At 37.0% G+C, this 18050-nt stretch overlaps 1 protein-coding gene across 1 annotated transcript in view; it reads right to left on the bottom strand.

The window, feature by feature from the left end:
• Nucleotides 1–405: 405 nt before the first annotated feature.
• The window catches only part of ADGRL3 (adhesion G protein-coupled receptor L3), a 737803-nt gene continuing 720158 nt past the window's right edge, over nt 406–18050 (bottom strand). Inside the window, exon 26 of the mRNA XM_084758697.1 lies at nt 406–2874. Coding sequence (XP_084614823.1) covers nt 2798–2874 — 77 coding nt within the window. The 3' untranslated portion in view covers nt 406–2797. The remainder of the gene's footprint in view (nt 2875–18050) is intronic.

The raw sequence follows: 18050 nt of genomic DNA, 5'->3' as shown, positions 1-18050 counted from the left end.
ATATCCCATAAGTATTCAGAGTAGCTATAATACAAACTTTAAGCACATTAATAAGTTTTTATCATAAACAATTATGCTGTTTGAATAAATTTCAAGCATTAAATTCCAAGAGCAAATATATTATTTGAAATTGATTTTAAAAATAATAATTATGAGCTGACCTTTACATGAATATTTGGCATTGTGAACCATGCTTGTGGATACAAGGAAGTAGACTATTTCCTGATTATATTCACATCCATTATAATTTCAAATGTAAAATAAGTTTTTCATAGTTCATGATAAGGTATTTTAAAATTCTTTTTGCAGAAGTAAATAGTAGTAGAAAGAAACCAAAGCAAAACAGAATTGCTCAACCAATGATAGAGAATAATTAAAAAGCCATAATAAATATAACAGTATAGAGCTTTAATAAAGAGCAGTTGTAAAAGTGAGCAAAGTGATAATTAAAGCCAAAAAATCCAAAAGCATATTCATACATGTAGACATATGACAGAGGTAATATTTCTCATAAGGAAAGAAAAAATGTTAAAATTGTCATTCTTTATGGAAAAAATAAAATTGAAACTTTTCCACACTATATTCAAATAGCCCCTGTTGGAAAACAAAAGATCAAAATCAGTGATAAATGTCATAGAACCCAGGTGTGAACACAGACAGATGCACATTCACACCCATGTCATGAAAACAGGAGCAGAACTAAGCAAAGGGAAGAAGGGGTCAAAAGGAGGAAGAGGGAGTTGGTATTGGTGGGAAAGACAAACATTGCCTGTTTTGTCTTATATACAATGATGTACAAAAATGCCACCATAGCATCCATTAATTTGTATATAACAAAAAAAAAAACACAAAAAATAAATGGAGTGAACATTTGAGAAAATATTTGGAACACACATAGTAAACTAAATGCTAAAATTTTATTTTTAATTTTTCAGCAGGTTAATAAAAATTTAAAAAACATGTTTTAAATGGTCCAATGGCCGAAGAATACTCTTTACAGACTAGAACAATAATGCACGTAATTTAAATATTGGGATTCTAGGACTGAAGAACACTTCCACAGTGAAACCCACTTTAGCCATTTAATAACAAAATTATAGTGAATCATCTTTCCAATAGGAGGAACTAGACAAAAATCCAGGGTTTATCAGGTGGTTAGAATTTATTTAATTTGTCATTCTTTCACAAATAAAACAAATTACCAAAAAAACAATAAAATATAGGCGATATAGTCAATATTTATTTATAGTGAAAAGCATCACACTAAATTAGTTCTGGCAAGCTGAAAATTGCCTGATCAACAAAAGGTAAACATGTTTTAAAGTTGCCCTTTGACCATAACAACAAAACCACTATTTCTGTAAATATTTCTCTCTGTAAATTTCTTAATGCTTTCTGTACAAGAGTCTTGGTAATGTTTAAAAATAGATGGGAATATAATTCAATATTTCAGCATGACTGAAATTGTTGTTCATTATTAGCAAACCAGAAAAGTTATCAACTGTGTGATTTGTCAGTAGTGATGCCACGTAGTTTTTAATAAATATTTTCCGTCTAATTTGGAGAAACTTTAAATTATTTCATACCTGTGGTATGAGATTTGGGGACACTAAAATTTACCTTGGCAGGGAAAATAGTCAAGAATGTTAAACATATTACTTAGATTCTTATCGATGCCACTTTCATTCTGAACAGTGCCTTATGCTATATTGATCAATGTTAATGTTTCAGGTTAATTTTTACAAATATATATACACATATACACATATACATATGTATATCTAGTATAAGCAGTAAGTCAGAGGACAAGGGACATAAGAGATGCTGAAATGTACCTTCACACTTTGAAATATATTAAACAGGATGCTCAATCATACTGCTATGCCTATTTGAATAATATTCATGGTCTTATAATCAGCAACACACAGATGTTTCAATCCTCTTGTTTAAGACACTTTTAAAAGGAGGGGGAGACCTGGTGGCACTCAGAGGAAGGACAGCAGGTTACCGAGAAGAGACTTGATACCCTATGAGCATATACAGGGGGAGGTAATCCCCCTCAGGAGCAGTCATAGGGGAGGGAAATAAGGGGAAAATGGGAGGGAGGGAAGAATGGGAGGATACAAGGGATGGGATAACCATTGAGATGTAACAAGAATAAATTAATAAAGGAGAAAAAAAAGAATTTTTTAAAAAAAAAACCTCATACTCGTGTCTCTGAGTCACCGACTATGGGACTGGCTAGAGTGAGATGTGTTCTCACTAGGCATCAAGAGGAGCCAAATCCAACCTAAGTCTGGGGAGAGGAGGTGGGGGGCACGAAGTCCCAACCCAGCTGCGGAGTTACTGACACGTGAAAGCTGCTGGGAGAGGGTTAGTGTTCCTTAAGAGCATTAGCCCTCATGAGTCCACCAGGCTCCAGTAGAAGGCCATGGTATCCAAGAGTATATGGCCTCATATATTGGACTTGATAAGAAAAAAAACAGAAACAAAACCAAAACCAAATAAAAAGAGAAAATGAAGTTGGGTGGGTAGGAGAGAAAGGGTAGGTTGGGAGGAGTTGGGTGAGTAAAGCCTGTGATCAAAACAGCCGTTAAAAACTCTCAGAGCACTAAAAGATGATTTTACAATAATTAAAAAGAAGCGAACCCTCTGGTTACAACTATGAACTTTAATTGGAAATATTTCAACGCACACATTTCTGCATTCAAATATTTTAATCATGATTTCTCCATCACATATGCATATTTTTGCTGCCAGGTACCACTGGTAACGTGTGTGTGGCGGCAGGTCAGCCTCAGGTCCATAAGTTCTGTGTCCTGGTGCTGGACGGGTCCGCACAGTGCACCACGGGAGGGCTTCTGGAAAGCATCCCTGAACCAAAATAAGTCAGGTGAGCATTTTAAAATACAGAAAGTATATCCACCAACTCACTGTAAGTTAAATGAAACTGAAATAAAACTAAAATGACAGATTCAGCAATATATAAGTATGAATTCAGGTCCTGAAAATATAAAGTAATAAGTTAGGGACAGTAACAAGAGTCAAAACAAGAATTTCATATAAACTGATAACCAAATCTCTAATAGGTATTTTAAAATATGCCGAATTTGACAATAAAACACATACAAACTAAAATTAATGTAGGAACCAGGCCTGACTGGGTTGCCTGCCTGTCTTGCTGTTTCATGTCCTGTTTCTAGCAGCTTCCATGTCTGTGTTTATCTTGGTTAGCTAGTCATGTTTACTGCTCTGAGAACGCGCCCCTCCCTTCCTCGAGACTTTTCCTCCTGTGTGCGATTACCTCTTGAGGGATTTCACCTGGGAGGAGGATTCCTGTTTTGCTGCCTATAAGAAGGCTCTTTGGAACTCTGAAGGGGGGCGTGGATAATAAACCGCTGCTGCGGCTGCTGCTGAAGCTGCTGCTCTCTTAGCAGGAAGGACCCACTGTGGTGTGTGTGTGTGTGTGTGTGTGTGTGTGTGTGTGTGTGTGCGCGCGCGCGCGCGGCGCGCGCGCGTGCGTGCATGCATTAAATCCGCAGTCCCTCGCCCTCAACTTGGTACAGCGGTGGAGCAGGCACCACAATGTAACGTGTAGATATCAGCATATCTAAAACAAATTAGAATGAAAAAGGTGATAATAATAATAATAGAAATGAGAGAAACAGAGGAGGATTAGAGGAAAGAAGAAGATAAATAAGAAATCTTGTGTGGTACCAGGTGCCTACAACCATGTGATAGAATATCACTGGGACATAAAGCTTTATGATTTAGGACCAAAATAAAATTATAGTAAGGCCTTGTTTCAATCTTAAAAAGAAAACAAAATAGCAATATTTGACTGGTAGTGAGAAAAAAAGGACAGAAACTCATATAAGTAACTTCATTTTTGACAATAGTATAGATTTGATAAACTTGAAATTAATTTGATCTTAATGCCAAAATGTTAGAAATTTAAATATTCTTTCACACATATATAAAAAGTGCATAAAGGATGATAGGTAACTGATGTCTCAGTTTCAAACTGGAAAATTTCCAAATGATGGTCATTGAGTAGTGCATGGGACAAATTATAATATTCTGATTGATAGAAAATATCCTCTACAACAATAAAGATTAAGTATAGACAATTGTATCATTTGCATTCATAAACATAGAATTAGTCCTCCCCCCAAGAAAGTCACAAAGGTACCCAAAAATGAATTAAAACTAGGCATCAAATAAACTTAAGGGATGATAAAGCCACAAAATAGATTAACATTGCAAGGTAGGAATAAAAGCAAGAAGGACACAAAAGGCTTTGTGTCACTGGAAATTCTTTAATCCTAAACTTGTTTAGACATTGGCTTGTTTTATAATGATTCTTTAAATGATATATCTTTGAGATTTTCATGGAGTGCGACAGATTTTTACAATTTTAAGTATATCTAGATAAAATGTAGCAGTCAATATTTAGGGAAAGTCTCTCAGAGGGGAACATATGCACTCAGGAGTCAAATGAGGAAGATAATAACAGAGGTACCTAACCTTTATTTACAGTTGTCTACAGAGGTGGTTTAAATGACTGATGGGGATCTGTGAAACAGAAAACAGACTCATTTGATGGCCATGAAGAAATCAGTAAGTGGAGGTGCTGAATGTTACCCTTAAACGCTCAGTCCCATCATTTTTTTTATTTCTTTTGACTTTTTTTTTCCTTCCACAGGTTCTCATCATGTTACCCAGGCTTGTCTTGAACTTATAAACTCAACTGATACTCCTGCTTCAGCTTCACAAGTTCTGGTACTACATAATTTAAATAATGGAATTTTGTCTCCAATAAAACACTTTTCCTGAGGGAGATTTCCTCCCCCTGTACATGCTCATAGGGTATCAAGTCTCTTCTTGGTAACCTGCTATCCTTCCTCTGAGTACCACCAGGTCTCCCCATCCAGGGGACATGGTCAAATACAAGGCACCAGAGTTCCCGTGAAAATCATATCCCACTCTCCACTCCACTGTGGAGAATGTTCTGTCCATTGGAACAGTCATAGGGGAGGAGAATAAGGGGAAAATGGGAGGGAGGGAAGAATGGGAGGATACAAGGGATGGGATAACCACTGAGATGTAAAAAGAACAAATTAATAAAAAAATTTTAAAAATTATTTTCATATTTCTTAATAACTCAGCAAATATAAGAGCAACCTTTTATAAAACAGCTATGATCTGTCTATTTACCCTCTGTTTACTATCTGTCTGTGTACATTATGTAATGTTTTACTTTTCTTTTGAGATGAATCAGTTAGCAAGATAATGTTAGGTATTCGTTGATACGAATGACAACCTTGCATATGCAACTGCAATTTGTAACTATGTTTGTCATCTGACCCTTTTCACTTACACTTAAGCTAGATGGAGGGCATCATCTGAAACCGTTTTAGGATTTATCTCATTTTAATTGAAGCTCAGCCCTTAGCTCATAAGATGTCCTTCATGCTATAAAGTGCCTGCCTGCCAAAAGCTGTCCATCCAGCTGAGAATAAGGACATATGACACATCTTTCTTCTGAAGAAAAGTAGTGCTCATATACATGAGCCTGAGTACTATAAATTCAATTCAGTTAAAAGTAATGAAGTAGGGATGTCAGTATAATTATCTGCAAACGTCTGCTCAGGCTTCTTCACAGTTCATGGTAATAACTGACGTGGGCTTATAAAAGTTCTGTGCAGCAGAACCTAACCCTGTAATATTTATATAAACATTAACTCAAAGCTGAAATTTTTTCCCAGAGTTTTTTGAAGGCTTATTTGGAAGATTGTTTGGTCTTGAGCCTCAGTTATAAACACATTAATTAGAGAATGACTAGTTCACAATGTTTATACAAAAGACTGTATATATTTTTCCTATCTGTATATAAATGTATTTTAGCTGCACTTAGGGTAACATCAATCATGACATTGAAGATGGGTTGGCCAGCTATTACTAGTTGTATTATCCTCTGCATCGCAGCTTCTATTAGAATGGGAGAAAAATCATATAACTTCTTAAATTTTAAAAAATCTTTGTTCATGTTTGTTTATATGTATGATGTCTATGAGGGAGAGAGGGAGGGAGGGAGGGAGGGAAGGAGAAAAGAACAGAGAGGGACAGGTAAAGAGAGAGAGAGAGAGAGAGAGAGAGAGAGAGAGAGAGAGAGAGAGAGAGAGAGAGAATGCACATGTTTCCTGATACAGATATTGGAGAGCAGAGGGCCACGAATGTCAGCCTTGACTTTCACCTTCTTTCAACTAATGTCCTTTATTTGCTGCTCCAAACACTAGACTAGCTGACACTTGGCTTTCTAGGAGAATGTCCTGTCCCTGACTCCCATTTCATCACAGGCACACTGGGATTAGAGGTACATACCACCATTACCAGCTTTACATGGGTTCTGAGAATCCAAATTGGGTTCTCATGAATGAAGAACAAATCCCCTACCAACTGAGATACTGTCTCATGCCATGTAAATTAGCTCTTAATATCACTGTAGCAGTCTTGTGAGAATACTAAGTGAAATCAATGCTGAACTAACACTGGACATATAGTAATTCTTTAATGGCTATCATAAACTAAACTGCATTGCATCATACTGATTTAATTTTGCTGCATGTGCTTTATATATCAACTGATGCTAAAGAATCACACAGATGGAAAGCCTCCTGCGATGCCTCTCACCTCATGCTTTACATGCCTTGTTCTACTCCCTTCCAATTGCATGTTGGGTGAGACTACTTTGGGTGAGCCCAACTTTGGGTGACCTACTTTAAAGAATAGTACCCAGCTATGCGATTAGAACAAAGCTATTCCATTTAGCTCTCAATGTGAGTTCCACTTTGCTACTGTGCCTCCACTGTCTTCCGGCTTGTCTTCTTCTCTGATAAATTAAGCTGTCTAATTGTTAGGTTTCTATATTAAGGAAACCCAAATGGTATAGTATTGAGAGCTGCCTGTGGTCACCATCCATGAAAGAAGTGAAAACTCCAGAGGAACAGATGTCTCTGCCCCACAGTGAGGGACAACCGAATCTTATCAGCAATGCTATGGGCAAAATTTGAAAGAAAGCCCAGCAGAAGCCTGTCATTTCTATAGTCTTACAAAGTACACTTCTCAAAAGCAGAGTGCTCATCTTATCTCACTAAGTTGAAAGGAATAATCATTCCAGCTCAAAGAAAATAACTTTGGGGTTGATTTGATATGTAGCAATAAATACTAATATAAGGAGGATAAAAGTCTTAAAAATAATTGTCATGTTTTCCTGTATGCAAATATTTTAAGAGAAAATAGGGAATACCAATTTGTAAAATATTTATGAATGACCTTCAGAGATAACTGTATTAAGAAAGGAAGATACTTTTTAATTTTTAAGTATAAACCTTGACTGTATTCTTTTAATCATATTCTTTTCTCATTAAAATGAATCTAAACAATAATTATCTTAGAAATAGTCTTTGTGCCCAAAATGTACTATATTAAAATGAATGCCTTTATAGGTTTAAAATGTTTTATAAAGATTTGTTTATTCTTTTTCTAGAGGAAAATATGCAATAATTTCTAAAGTCAAAAATAAAGACACTTATCATTGTAGTCTTGGCAATCAGCACAGAAACCAAGCATATAGTACATACCACAGATTTGTTTTTCTTTTTGAATTAAAACAAGTGGATTTTGGAAGAAGCTGCATAAACAGAAGACAGATTTTGAATCTAAGAAGATTTTATTTTAAATTCAGCCTCAACTTACCACCATGACCTCAAGAAAACTACTTACTTCTGTAAGAAAATGGAAATTACAGCTAAAATTTATTGACTCAGAAGAAAGAAATAAGAAAATATGCTGAAAGTAAGAACATACTTCTACATTATAGCATTGTCTGGCACCAATTTTAGATAGATGTAAATGTGAACCCCAAATAAAGGCAATCTGATGAATCAGAATCAAAAGTCCACTGATCAATCCAAATACAGTTTGGTAACTTACAACTGTGAAGTTTGGAATTTTAATTTGTTTAGAAAAATAAAGAAAAACTTTGAATTACAGAATATTTAAATGTTTGCAAAAATCCCAAAGGAGTTGGAACATTTGTGTCATACAAATTACCATATTCATATTCACCAAATACATTTTACCAATTCAGTAGATGAAGAAAATATGTCAATGAAAAACATTACTGCCCTGTTAGATACATGGTTAAAAATGAATATTCATTTATGTGAAGTCATAATGATTGCCCAATATAGACATGAAATAGACAAATGATATCTTCCTTCTTAAGCTGCATTCATAAAGGCGACATAAAAGTGACATACACTTGTATAGTTGTTAAGATTTCTGAGGCTGAAAAATATTTTATCCATGGTATGGGAAACAACCCCTTACAAACACTCCTTAGTTGCATGACAATGAATAAGCTTTATTAGCTAAGATGGTACATATCTTCCTTCTAGGAAATTCTTATGGGCACACTATGGGACCTTTTAAAATAACCAGTAAAAACAAGATAGAGAGACTAGAATAACAGGGTAAAGCCTCATGATTTGGAAACAGAGCAAGATCATATAACAAAATGTCTCCATGGAATTCTAAGTATAATGAAGTAGTAACCAATACCTGTAAGAAGCATACATTCTCCAAGATGGTAGTGAGCAGTGCGGACCTTGTTTAGAAGCCAGAGAAATCAAGTCATGGAATTGGACTGATTACTTAACCAGGAACACCAAGTTCCCCACTACACCACAGCAGGAGAACTCCACAGTTTGAAAGGAACAAACTAAAGAAAACCTAGGCACCCATGAACAAAGGAAGGGCATGGACATCCTGGAGAGCAGAGCATCGTGGCAGCGGTGGCAGCTGCTGCAGCAGCATCACAGGTGGATGCTGAGGGTGGCAGCTGGGAACAGCTGACTGGGAACTCGCTGGCAGAGGTGACTGGCGTGGTGTCTGGTAAGAATTGATGTAGGCGAAAAAGGACTCAGCACATGGTCTGGGTCCTGAGACGCTAACTTGGTTCAGTACGCTGTGTGTGTCCCGAGACACTACCAGAAACCACAGACCAGTGGAGCATCAGAGCTCCTGGCATAGAAAAATCTTGGAGAGACAGGGAGTGGAGCTGCCCTCAGGGCCTCCCATCCACACCGCACCAGTCCCCAGAAAGCCCCAGTGACATTCAGGGGCCTAGAAGGCTGTGGACACTTTGGTCAGACTCAGAGTGCAATGAGACCCAGGGCGCTTCTAGGACCCAAGGTACAGGGGAGGTTGGGATCACTGGCTGGGAGAGACCCACATTATGAGTCTGGCCTCCTGCCAGCCAGACCAGCAAAGCATCAGAGCTCCCAGCCTAGAGAAATTTTGAGAAATCACGTAAATCTGTCCTCAGACTCCCTCTATCCAACATTAGAAGCTACTTCCCAAAATCAGAGATGGCAAAATGACTAAATACAAGTGTAAAATCATAAACAAAAACAAACAAACAAACAAAAACCCAAAACTATATGATGTCTCCAGATCCTAGCTATCCCAAAGAAATCAACCCAGAGAACTCAAACACAACTGAAATACAAGAAAATGAACTCAAATGCTTAGTAATGAAGATGATAATGGAGAAAACAAATAAAATTCATAATTAAATGCAGGAAAACCCAGCCAAAAATGTGAAAGACATAAAAGAAGCTGATAGAGAGGCATTGGAAAAATTCAAGAAAATACAAACAACCAGAAGAAAATGAATAAAACAGTTCAAGATCTGAAGGCCTATAAAGAGGCAATGGAAGAAACTCAGGAAAATACAAACAATCAGATGAAAAAAATCAATAAAACAGTTCAAGATCTGAAGATGAAAATATTTACAATGATAAAGACATAGACAGAAGAAAAACGGGAACGTGAGAGCTCAGAAAGGCAAGCAACACAGAGGTGAGCCTTTCTAACAGAATCCAAGAGATGGAGGAACGAATCTCAGGTCTAGAAGATACAATTATAGATCTTGAAGCAACCATTAAAGAAAATGCTAAATCTGGAAAAATCCTGACACAAAACATCCAAGAAATCAAGGACACCATGAAAAGAAGAAACCTGAGGACAATAGGCATTGAGGAAAGAGAAGATGCCAGACTCCAAGGCCCAGAAAATATTTTCAACAAAATCATAGAAGAAAATTTCCCCAATTTAAAGAAGGAGGTGTTTATAAACATACAAGAGGCCTACAGAACACCAAATAGAATAGACCAGGAAAAAACTTCTCATCACATAATAATCAAAACACAAAATATACAGAACAAAGAAAAAATATTAAAAGCTGTGATGGAGAAGGGCCAAGTAACATTTAATTGCAAACCTACCATAATCACTCCTGACTTCTCAACAGAGATCAAAAAAGCCAGAAAAGCCTGGACAGAGGTCCTGAAAACGCTAAGAGACCACAGATGCCAGGCCAGACTACTTTACCCAGAAAAACTATCAGTAACCATTGATTGAGAAAACAACCAATGGACAGAACATTCTCCACAGTAGAGTGGAGAGTGGGATATTATTTCTCACATACTCTGGTGCCTCACCTTTGACTATGTCCCCTGGAGGGGGAGACCTGGTGGCACTCAGAGGAAGGACAGCAGGTTACCAAGAAGAGACTTGATACCTTATGAGCATATACAGGGGGAGGTAATCCCCCTCAGGAACAGTCATAGGGGAGGGGAATAAGGGGAAAAGAGGAGAGAGGGAAGAATGGGAGGATACAAGGGATGGGATAACCATTGAGATGTAACAAGAATAAATTAATAAAGGAAAAAATAGTAAAAAAAAAATTAAATAAATATGAAAAAAAGAGAAAACACAATATTCCATGACAAAAACAAATTCAAACAGTACCTATCCACAAATCTGTCTTTACAGAAGTTACTAGAAGGAAAACTCCACCCCAAAGGAACAAGTGACAACCAAAACTAGACAGGAAATGGATAACTACACCATTGCAAAAACACAACCACATAACCTCTCTACTGTAACCAACATCAAAATTAAGGTCATTAATATTTCTCAAAATCAATGGCCTCAATTCTCCAATAAAAATAAATAGAATAACTGAATGGATACATAATCAAGAGCCATCATTATTCTGCATTCAAGAAAAACAACTCACCCATAAGGATAGACATTACCTCAGGGTAAAAGGCTGGAAGCTGGTGTAGCCATTTTAATATCTAACAAAATAGACTTTCAACCAAAATTAATCAAAAGGGATGAGGAAGGACACTTCATACTCATCAAAGGTAAAGTCAACCAAGATGCCATCACAATTCTGAACATATATGCTCCCAATACAGGGCATCCACATTTGTAAAAGAACTATTAACAAAGCGTAAACCACACATTGATCCACACACAATAATAGTGGGAGTCTTCAACACCCTACTCTCACTGAAGGATAGGTCATCGAAACAGAAAATAAGCCAAAAAATAACAATAACCAATGTCATGAATCAAATGGATTTAACAGATATCTACAGAACTTTTCACCCAAACATAAACGAATATATCTTCTTCTCAGCACCCCATGGACCGTTCTCCAAAATTGATCACATAGTAGGTCACAAAGCAAGCCTCAACAGATACAAAAGGATTGAAATAATACCTTGTATCCTATCAGAGCACCATGGTTAGACTGGACTTCAACAACAATAAAAAAATTTAAAAGCCTGCATGCTCATGGAAACTAAACAACTTTCTACTTAATGACATCTGGGTCAGGGAAGAAATAAAGAAATTGAGGACTTCCTATAATTCAATGAAAATGAAGTAACAACATACCCAAATTTGTGGGACACATTGAAAGCGGTACTAAGAGAAAAACTCATAGCACTAAGTGCCTTTATAAAGAAATTAGCATCATCCTACATAAGCAACTTAAAGACACAGCTGGAAGCCCTAGGGAAAAAAGAAGCAGAAGCACCCTAGAGTTGTAGATGTCTGGAAATAACCAAACTCAGGCCTGAAATCAATAAATTAGAAACAAAGAGAACAATTCAAAGAAGCAACAAAACCAAGAGCTGGTTCCTTGAGAAAATCAACAAGATAGACTAACCATTATCCAAACTAACTAAAAGGCAGAGAGACACTATCCAAATCTAATAAAACAGAAATGAAAAGGGAGGCAAACCAACAGACACTGAAGAAATACAAAGAATCATAAGATCCTACTTCAAAGGCATATATGCCACAAAAATTGAAAATCTAAGGGAAACGGACAGTTTTCTTGACCAATCCACTTGCCAAAACTGAGTCAAGAACAGATAAACAAGCTAAATAGTACTATTTCACCTACAAAATTAGAAGCAATCATTGATAGTTTCCCAACCAAAAAAAGCTGAGGGCCAGATGGTTTCAATGCAGAATTCTACCAGACCTTCAAAGATGAGCAAATACTGATACTCTTTAAGCTACTCCAAAGGATAGAAATGGATAGAACATTACCAAATTCATTCTATAAGGCCACAGTCATTTTGATACCTATACCTCACAAAGACCCAACAAAAAAAGAGAATTTCAGACCAATTTCTCTTATGAACATTGATGCAAAAATACTTGCAAAATGAATACAAGAACACATCAGAGATATCATCCACCATAACCAGGTAGGCTTCATTCCAGGCATGCAGGGATGGTTTAATATATGGAAATCCATCAATGTAATCCACCATATAAACAAATTGAAGCTTTAAAACCACATGGTCCTCTCCTTACATGCAGAGAAAACATTTGATAATTTTCAATACCCATTCATGTTTAAAGTTTTTGAGAGATCAGGGATACAAGGCACATACCTCAACATAAGAAAAGCTATATACAACAAGCCAATAGCCAAAATCATATTAAATAGAGAGATACTCAAGGAAATTCCTCTAAAATCAGGGACCAGGCAAGGCTGCCCACTCTCTCCATATCTCTTGAATATAGTACTTGAAGTTCTAGCCAGTGCATAAAACAACAAAAGGAGATCAGGGGGATCCAAATGGGAAAGTAGGAAGTCAACTTTTCCCTATTTGCAGATGATATAATAGTGTATATAGGTGACCCCAAAAATTCCACCAGGGAACTCCTACAGCTGAGAAACATGTTCAGCAAATTGGCTGGATACAAAATTAACTCAAAAAAGTTAGTAGCCTTCCTATAAACAAAGGACATCCATGCAGAGGAAGAAATTAGGGAAACTCCACCCTTCACAATAGCCACAGGCAATATAAAATATCTAGGAGTAACTCTAACCAAGCAGGTGAAGGACCTGTTTGAAAAAAAATTTTAGATCTCTGAAGAAAGAGATTGAAGATGACATCAGAAGATGGAAAGATCTCCCCTGTTTGTGGATCCGTAGAATTAACATAGTAAAAATGGCCATCTTCCCAAAAGCAATTTAGTGATTCAATGCAATCTCTATCAAAATACCTACACAATTTTTTAAAGACATTGAAAGATCAATTCTCAACCTCATATGGAACCCAGAATAGCTAAAACAATTCTGTACAATAAAAGTTCCTCTGGAGGAATCTCTATACCTGATCTCAAGCTATACTACAGAGCAACAGTAATTAAAACAGCATGGTACTGGCACAACAATAGGCTGATTGATCAGTGGAATCAAATAGAAGACCCAGAAATGTTTCCACACACAAATGAGCACTTGATTTTTGACAAATAAGCCAACTCTATTCATTGGGAAAAGGATAGCATATTTATCAAATAGTGCTGGTCTAACTGGATGTCTACATGTAGAAAAATGCAATTAGATCCATATTTATCACCATGCACAAAACTCAAGTCTAAATGGATTAAAGGCCTCAACATAAAACCAGAGACACTAAATCAATTAGAAGATAAAGTGGGGAAGAGTCTGGAACACATTGGCACAGGAGACAACTTCCTGAACAGAACTCCAACAGCCCAGGCTTTAATGTCAACAATAAGTAAATGGGACCTCATGAGGGTAAGAAGCTTCTGTAAAGCAGAAGACACTGTCAAAAGAACAAACCGACAACCCACAGACTGGCAAAAGATCTTCACCAACCCTACATCTGACAAAGGTCTAATAACCAAAATACATAAAGAACTCAAGAAACTAAACACCAGCAAATCCAATAACCCAATTAAGAAATGGAGCTCAGAACTAAACAGAGAATTCTCAACAGAGGAATATTGAATGGCTGAGAAACATGTAAAGAAATGCTCAATGTCTTCAGTCATCAGAGAAATGCAAATCAAAACAACTCTGAGATTCCATTTTACACCCATTAGAATGGTTAAGATAAAAAATTCAAGTGACAGCACATGCTGGTGAGGATTTGGAGAAAGGTAGGAATGCGAACTTGTACAACCACTTTGGAAATCTATCTGGCACTATCTCAGAAAGCCAGGAATAGGGCTTCCTCAAGACCCAGCTATTCTACTTCTTGGAATATATCCAGAAGATGCTCCTCCACACAACAAGGACATATGTTCAATGTTCATAGCAGCCTAATTCATAATAGCCAGAACCTGAAAACAGCCTAAATGTCCCTCAGTCGAAGAATGGATAAAGAAACTGTGGTACATTTACACTAAGGAATACTACTCAGCTATTAAAAACTAGGAAATCCCAAAATTTGTGGACAAATGGAGGCAACTAGAAATGATCATAATGAATGAGTTAACCCAGAAGCAGAAAGACTCAAATGGTATATACTCACTTATAACTGGACACTAGCACAAGGGGCAGGTCCCATGAAATACTTCACTTACCGGGAAATGGGGACAGATGTGAGGACATCCTATTGGTACTTAAGGTGAAAGAAGTATGGGAGAATGGGGAAATAGAAGGATCCAGAAGGTCCTAAAAACCTACAAGAAGAACATTATGACTGGTGGATCTGGGCCCAGGGGTTCTGCTCGAACCATGGCACCAACCAAGGACAATACATGTGGTAAACATTGAACCCCCACTCAGATCTACCCAATGGACAGGACATTCTCCATAGTTATGTGGAGAGTGTGAACTGACTTTGACATGAACACTGGTGCCTCATATTTGACCATGTCTCCTTGGTGGGGAGGCCAAGATGAGACTTGATAGCCTATGAGCATATAGGAGGTCCCCCTCAGTCACAGATAATGGGGGAGGGGAATAGGGTGAAAGTGGGAGGGAGGGAGGAATAGGAGGATACAAGGGATGGGATAACAATTTAGATGTAATCTGAATAAACTAATTAAATAATAAAAAATTGTGGGGGGCCATGCCAACTTCTGCCATGTCTGAAACACTGTGTTTAGACTGCATGCTACAACCTTCCAGTTGCTGAGCTCTGCAGAAGGAGGTCTTTCTGTTCCAGGCCATCCTTGGACTATTTACCTTTGAAAGAAGTAGGGAAGTCCCTACTGAGAAACACCTGGAGGGTTAAAGAAATCCTTTCAGAGAGCTACTCAGTAATAGGAAGTTCTTACAGGGAGCTAGCTACTCAGGTTATTGTGTTCTTCTTGCCTTGGGAGCTAGAGAGAGAGGGATCAGCATAGATCCTATTGACCTTGCAATATAAAGTCTTACTTGTCCACATTAAAGAGAATCTCCATCAGAAATTTCCTGACTTGATTCATTATTTCTCACATCTCTGTACCCTACCTCAATCCCTCTTTCAGGTGAACCCTGATTCTATTTTTCCCGTGGGCTGGGACATGTCAAAAAATGAAATTATATGCTGAATACATGCAGTGATATCTTCTATAGAATCGAGTGTACACTAATAATTTTAAAGCAAAATTTTTTTTAAATTAAAAAAAATATTCCACTGATATTATTCCTATGTTTTCAGCTGCTTTCTCAAAGTTTTACACACACACACACACACACACACACACACACACACACACACACACACACTTGTATTTTCTATAAGTAATTTCCAATAAAATCTTGCTTATAAATCTTGAAAGAAAAAAAAAAAAGAACCATACAATCTCTATAAGATGGGTTAGGATGAAGCAAATAGAGTCCACAGACCAAAATGTGGTGAACCCAAACATCTTGACAGATTCTCACCAGAAACACCATATGATAAGAGTGAGGCTTTATAAAAATAGGCAAAAAATGACAAAGTAATGTAAGCAGCATCGAAAACCGTGTAAAGTATACTTGAGTTTTCTATTAGTAGTTTTTAACATATGGTTAAATTTTACTACAATAAAAAAAGCAATATTTCCCTTTTACAAGTTTTTCTACAGATATGCTAACAGAAATGCAAATTATATATGTAAAAAGAAGAGGAAAACGTAGAACAAATTTATTGAGACTGAACCTAGTTAGAAATTATAAGGAATTATGTAAACATTTATGAGTATTACATAGAAAAGGCTGTGTGAACTATTTAACAAAATACTATATAGTTCCAAAAACAGCATTTTTCCTCAGTAATGTTTACCCTACACATAGATATGTGGTTCAGTGGAAAAAGTGCAATTTTATGAAGCAAGTAAGTATCTCTGTATATGTGTGTGCATTCTCAAACAGGCATATGCAGAAACTGGCACATACTAGAAAGCTTGTGAAAAAGTATGTAACAAGTCTATGGCAATTCAAATCTTAAAAGGTGTCTGTGTGGTTTGGTTTCTATTACATCATCCATCCATTCTTTCTTTCCTTTGACCCTGTCTCTACAGTATACACTGTATTATTAGAGATAATGAGTTTGGACTGTCTTTGTGAAAAGGTAACCTTAGGATGCAAATAATATGCCTGATAAATTGTTATAGTTTCAGGAGGAAAATAAGGAAGATGATTGAGGATGGAGTCTCCTACATTTTTTTGGTAGAATTCATAAGAAGTGTCAGAAGCCAGGTCCTTTCAGGGTGACTGAAATTAGGGTGTAGTTGGTTGGGAAAAGCTCTAAAGCACAGGGCTAGCATTCAGAAGGTCCTTTACCAGGACTCTGCAGGCTAAAGAGAATGAGGAGCTTAGCAGGGGAAGAAGATTTCGGGAGGAAGACGGGTGCATTCCTTGAAGGCCTGGGCAAACATCACATTGTACAGCTAGTGTAATGGAAGAGACAATCAAAAATGCTTACTGTTCCACAATACAGGTTTTGAAGAGTTTCTTTTGCACTTGTTTCATACACAGCTACTTACTAAACCATTTGTGAAAGTGGAGTATGATGGGCCATGCTCATAATCTTAGCTCTAACAAGACAGATAACTGACTTGCAGGTCATCTTGAGTTACAGCAGGAGACTCTGTCTCCAAAACTAAACCAAACACAGAGACTAGTACAGTTATCTTGGAGTCCTACAGAAGCATTATCATACTAGCTATTTGCTTTGCTTGACACCTGAACTAAAACTGATCTGTCTTGAAGTTTGTCACTAATATGGCATGCTTTCATAAATTCGCTCATCTGACCATCTCTCATTAGTAGCATGATGGTGCCCAAGTTTAGACAGCTTTCTAATAATGTGTTTACTTTCTACTATGGCCTGTGATAAAAGTTATCCTGTCTTGATTTCTCTTGCTCTTTTATCTCTTTCCCTTACTCCCAAATTCCCTTCCTTTGCCCTCCCTTTGTCTTTTTCATCTCCTTATACTTATGGCTCATCTTTTTTGATAAATAGCCCTTATTTCATTTTTAATTGAAAGATACTTGAATACACTGTAGTATTGGCTTCTAATTCTGTAGCAAAATGTCAGTCTGGACAGCTTTTACACATGAGTCAAGAAAGGAAAGGTTTATGTTTTTACCAGGCTTTAATTGAAGCACACTTACCATCTTTTGACTAAGTACTTGGCTGCCATTTTCACATGATTACAAACTTGAGAGGGAGCTCCTCTGATAACTGCAGGGTGGTAATGAGAAAGCATGCTGTGCTGGCACTGAAGGATGCTGAGATTTCTCCTACACAGAAATGTAATCCAGGAAGAGAGGAGACTTAAATACAATTGTCCTGTTTTACAGTTGAGAGAAATACCCTGAAGTGAAGCTGCAGTTGAATGCTGAAATGTGAAATTCTGTCAAGGTTAAAGAAGTAGTGTAG

This window comes from Acomys minous (assembly GCF_964271855.1).
Source record: "Acomys minous genome assembly, chromosome: 15".
Classification (NCBI taxonomy): Eukaryota; Metazoa; Chordata; class Mammalia; order Rodentia; family Muridae; genus Acomys; species Acomys minous.
Note: the sequence above shows the minus strand (reverse complement) of the source record. Positions and strands in the feature narration are given on the sequence as shown.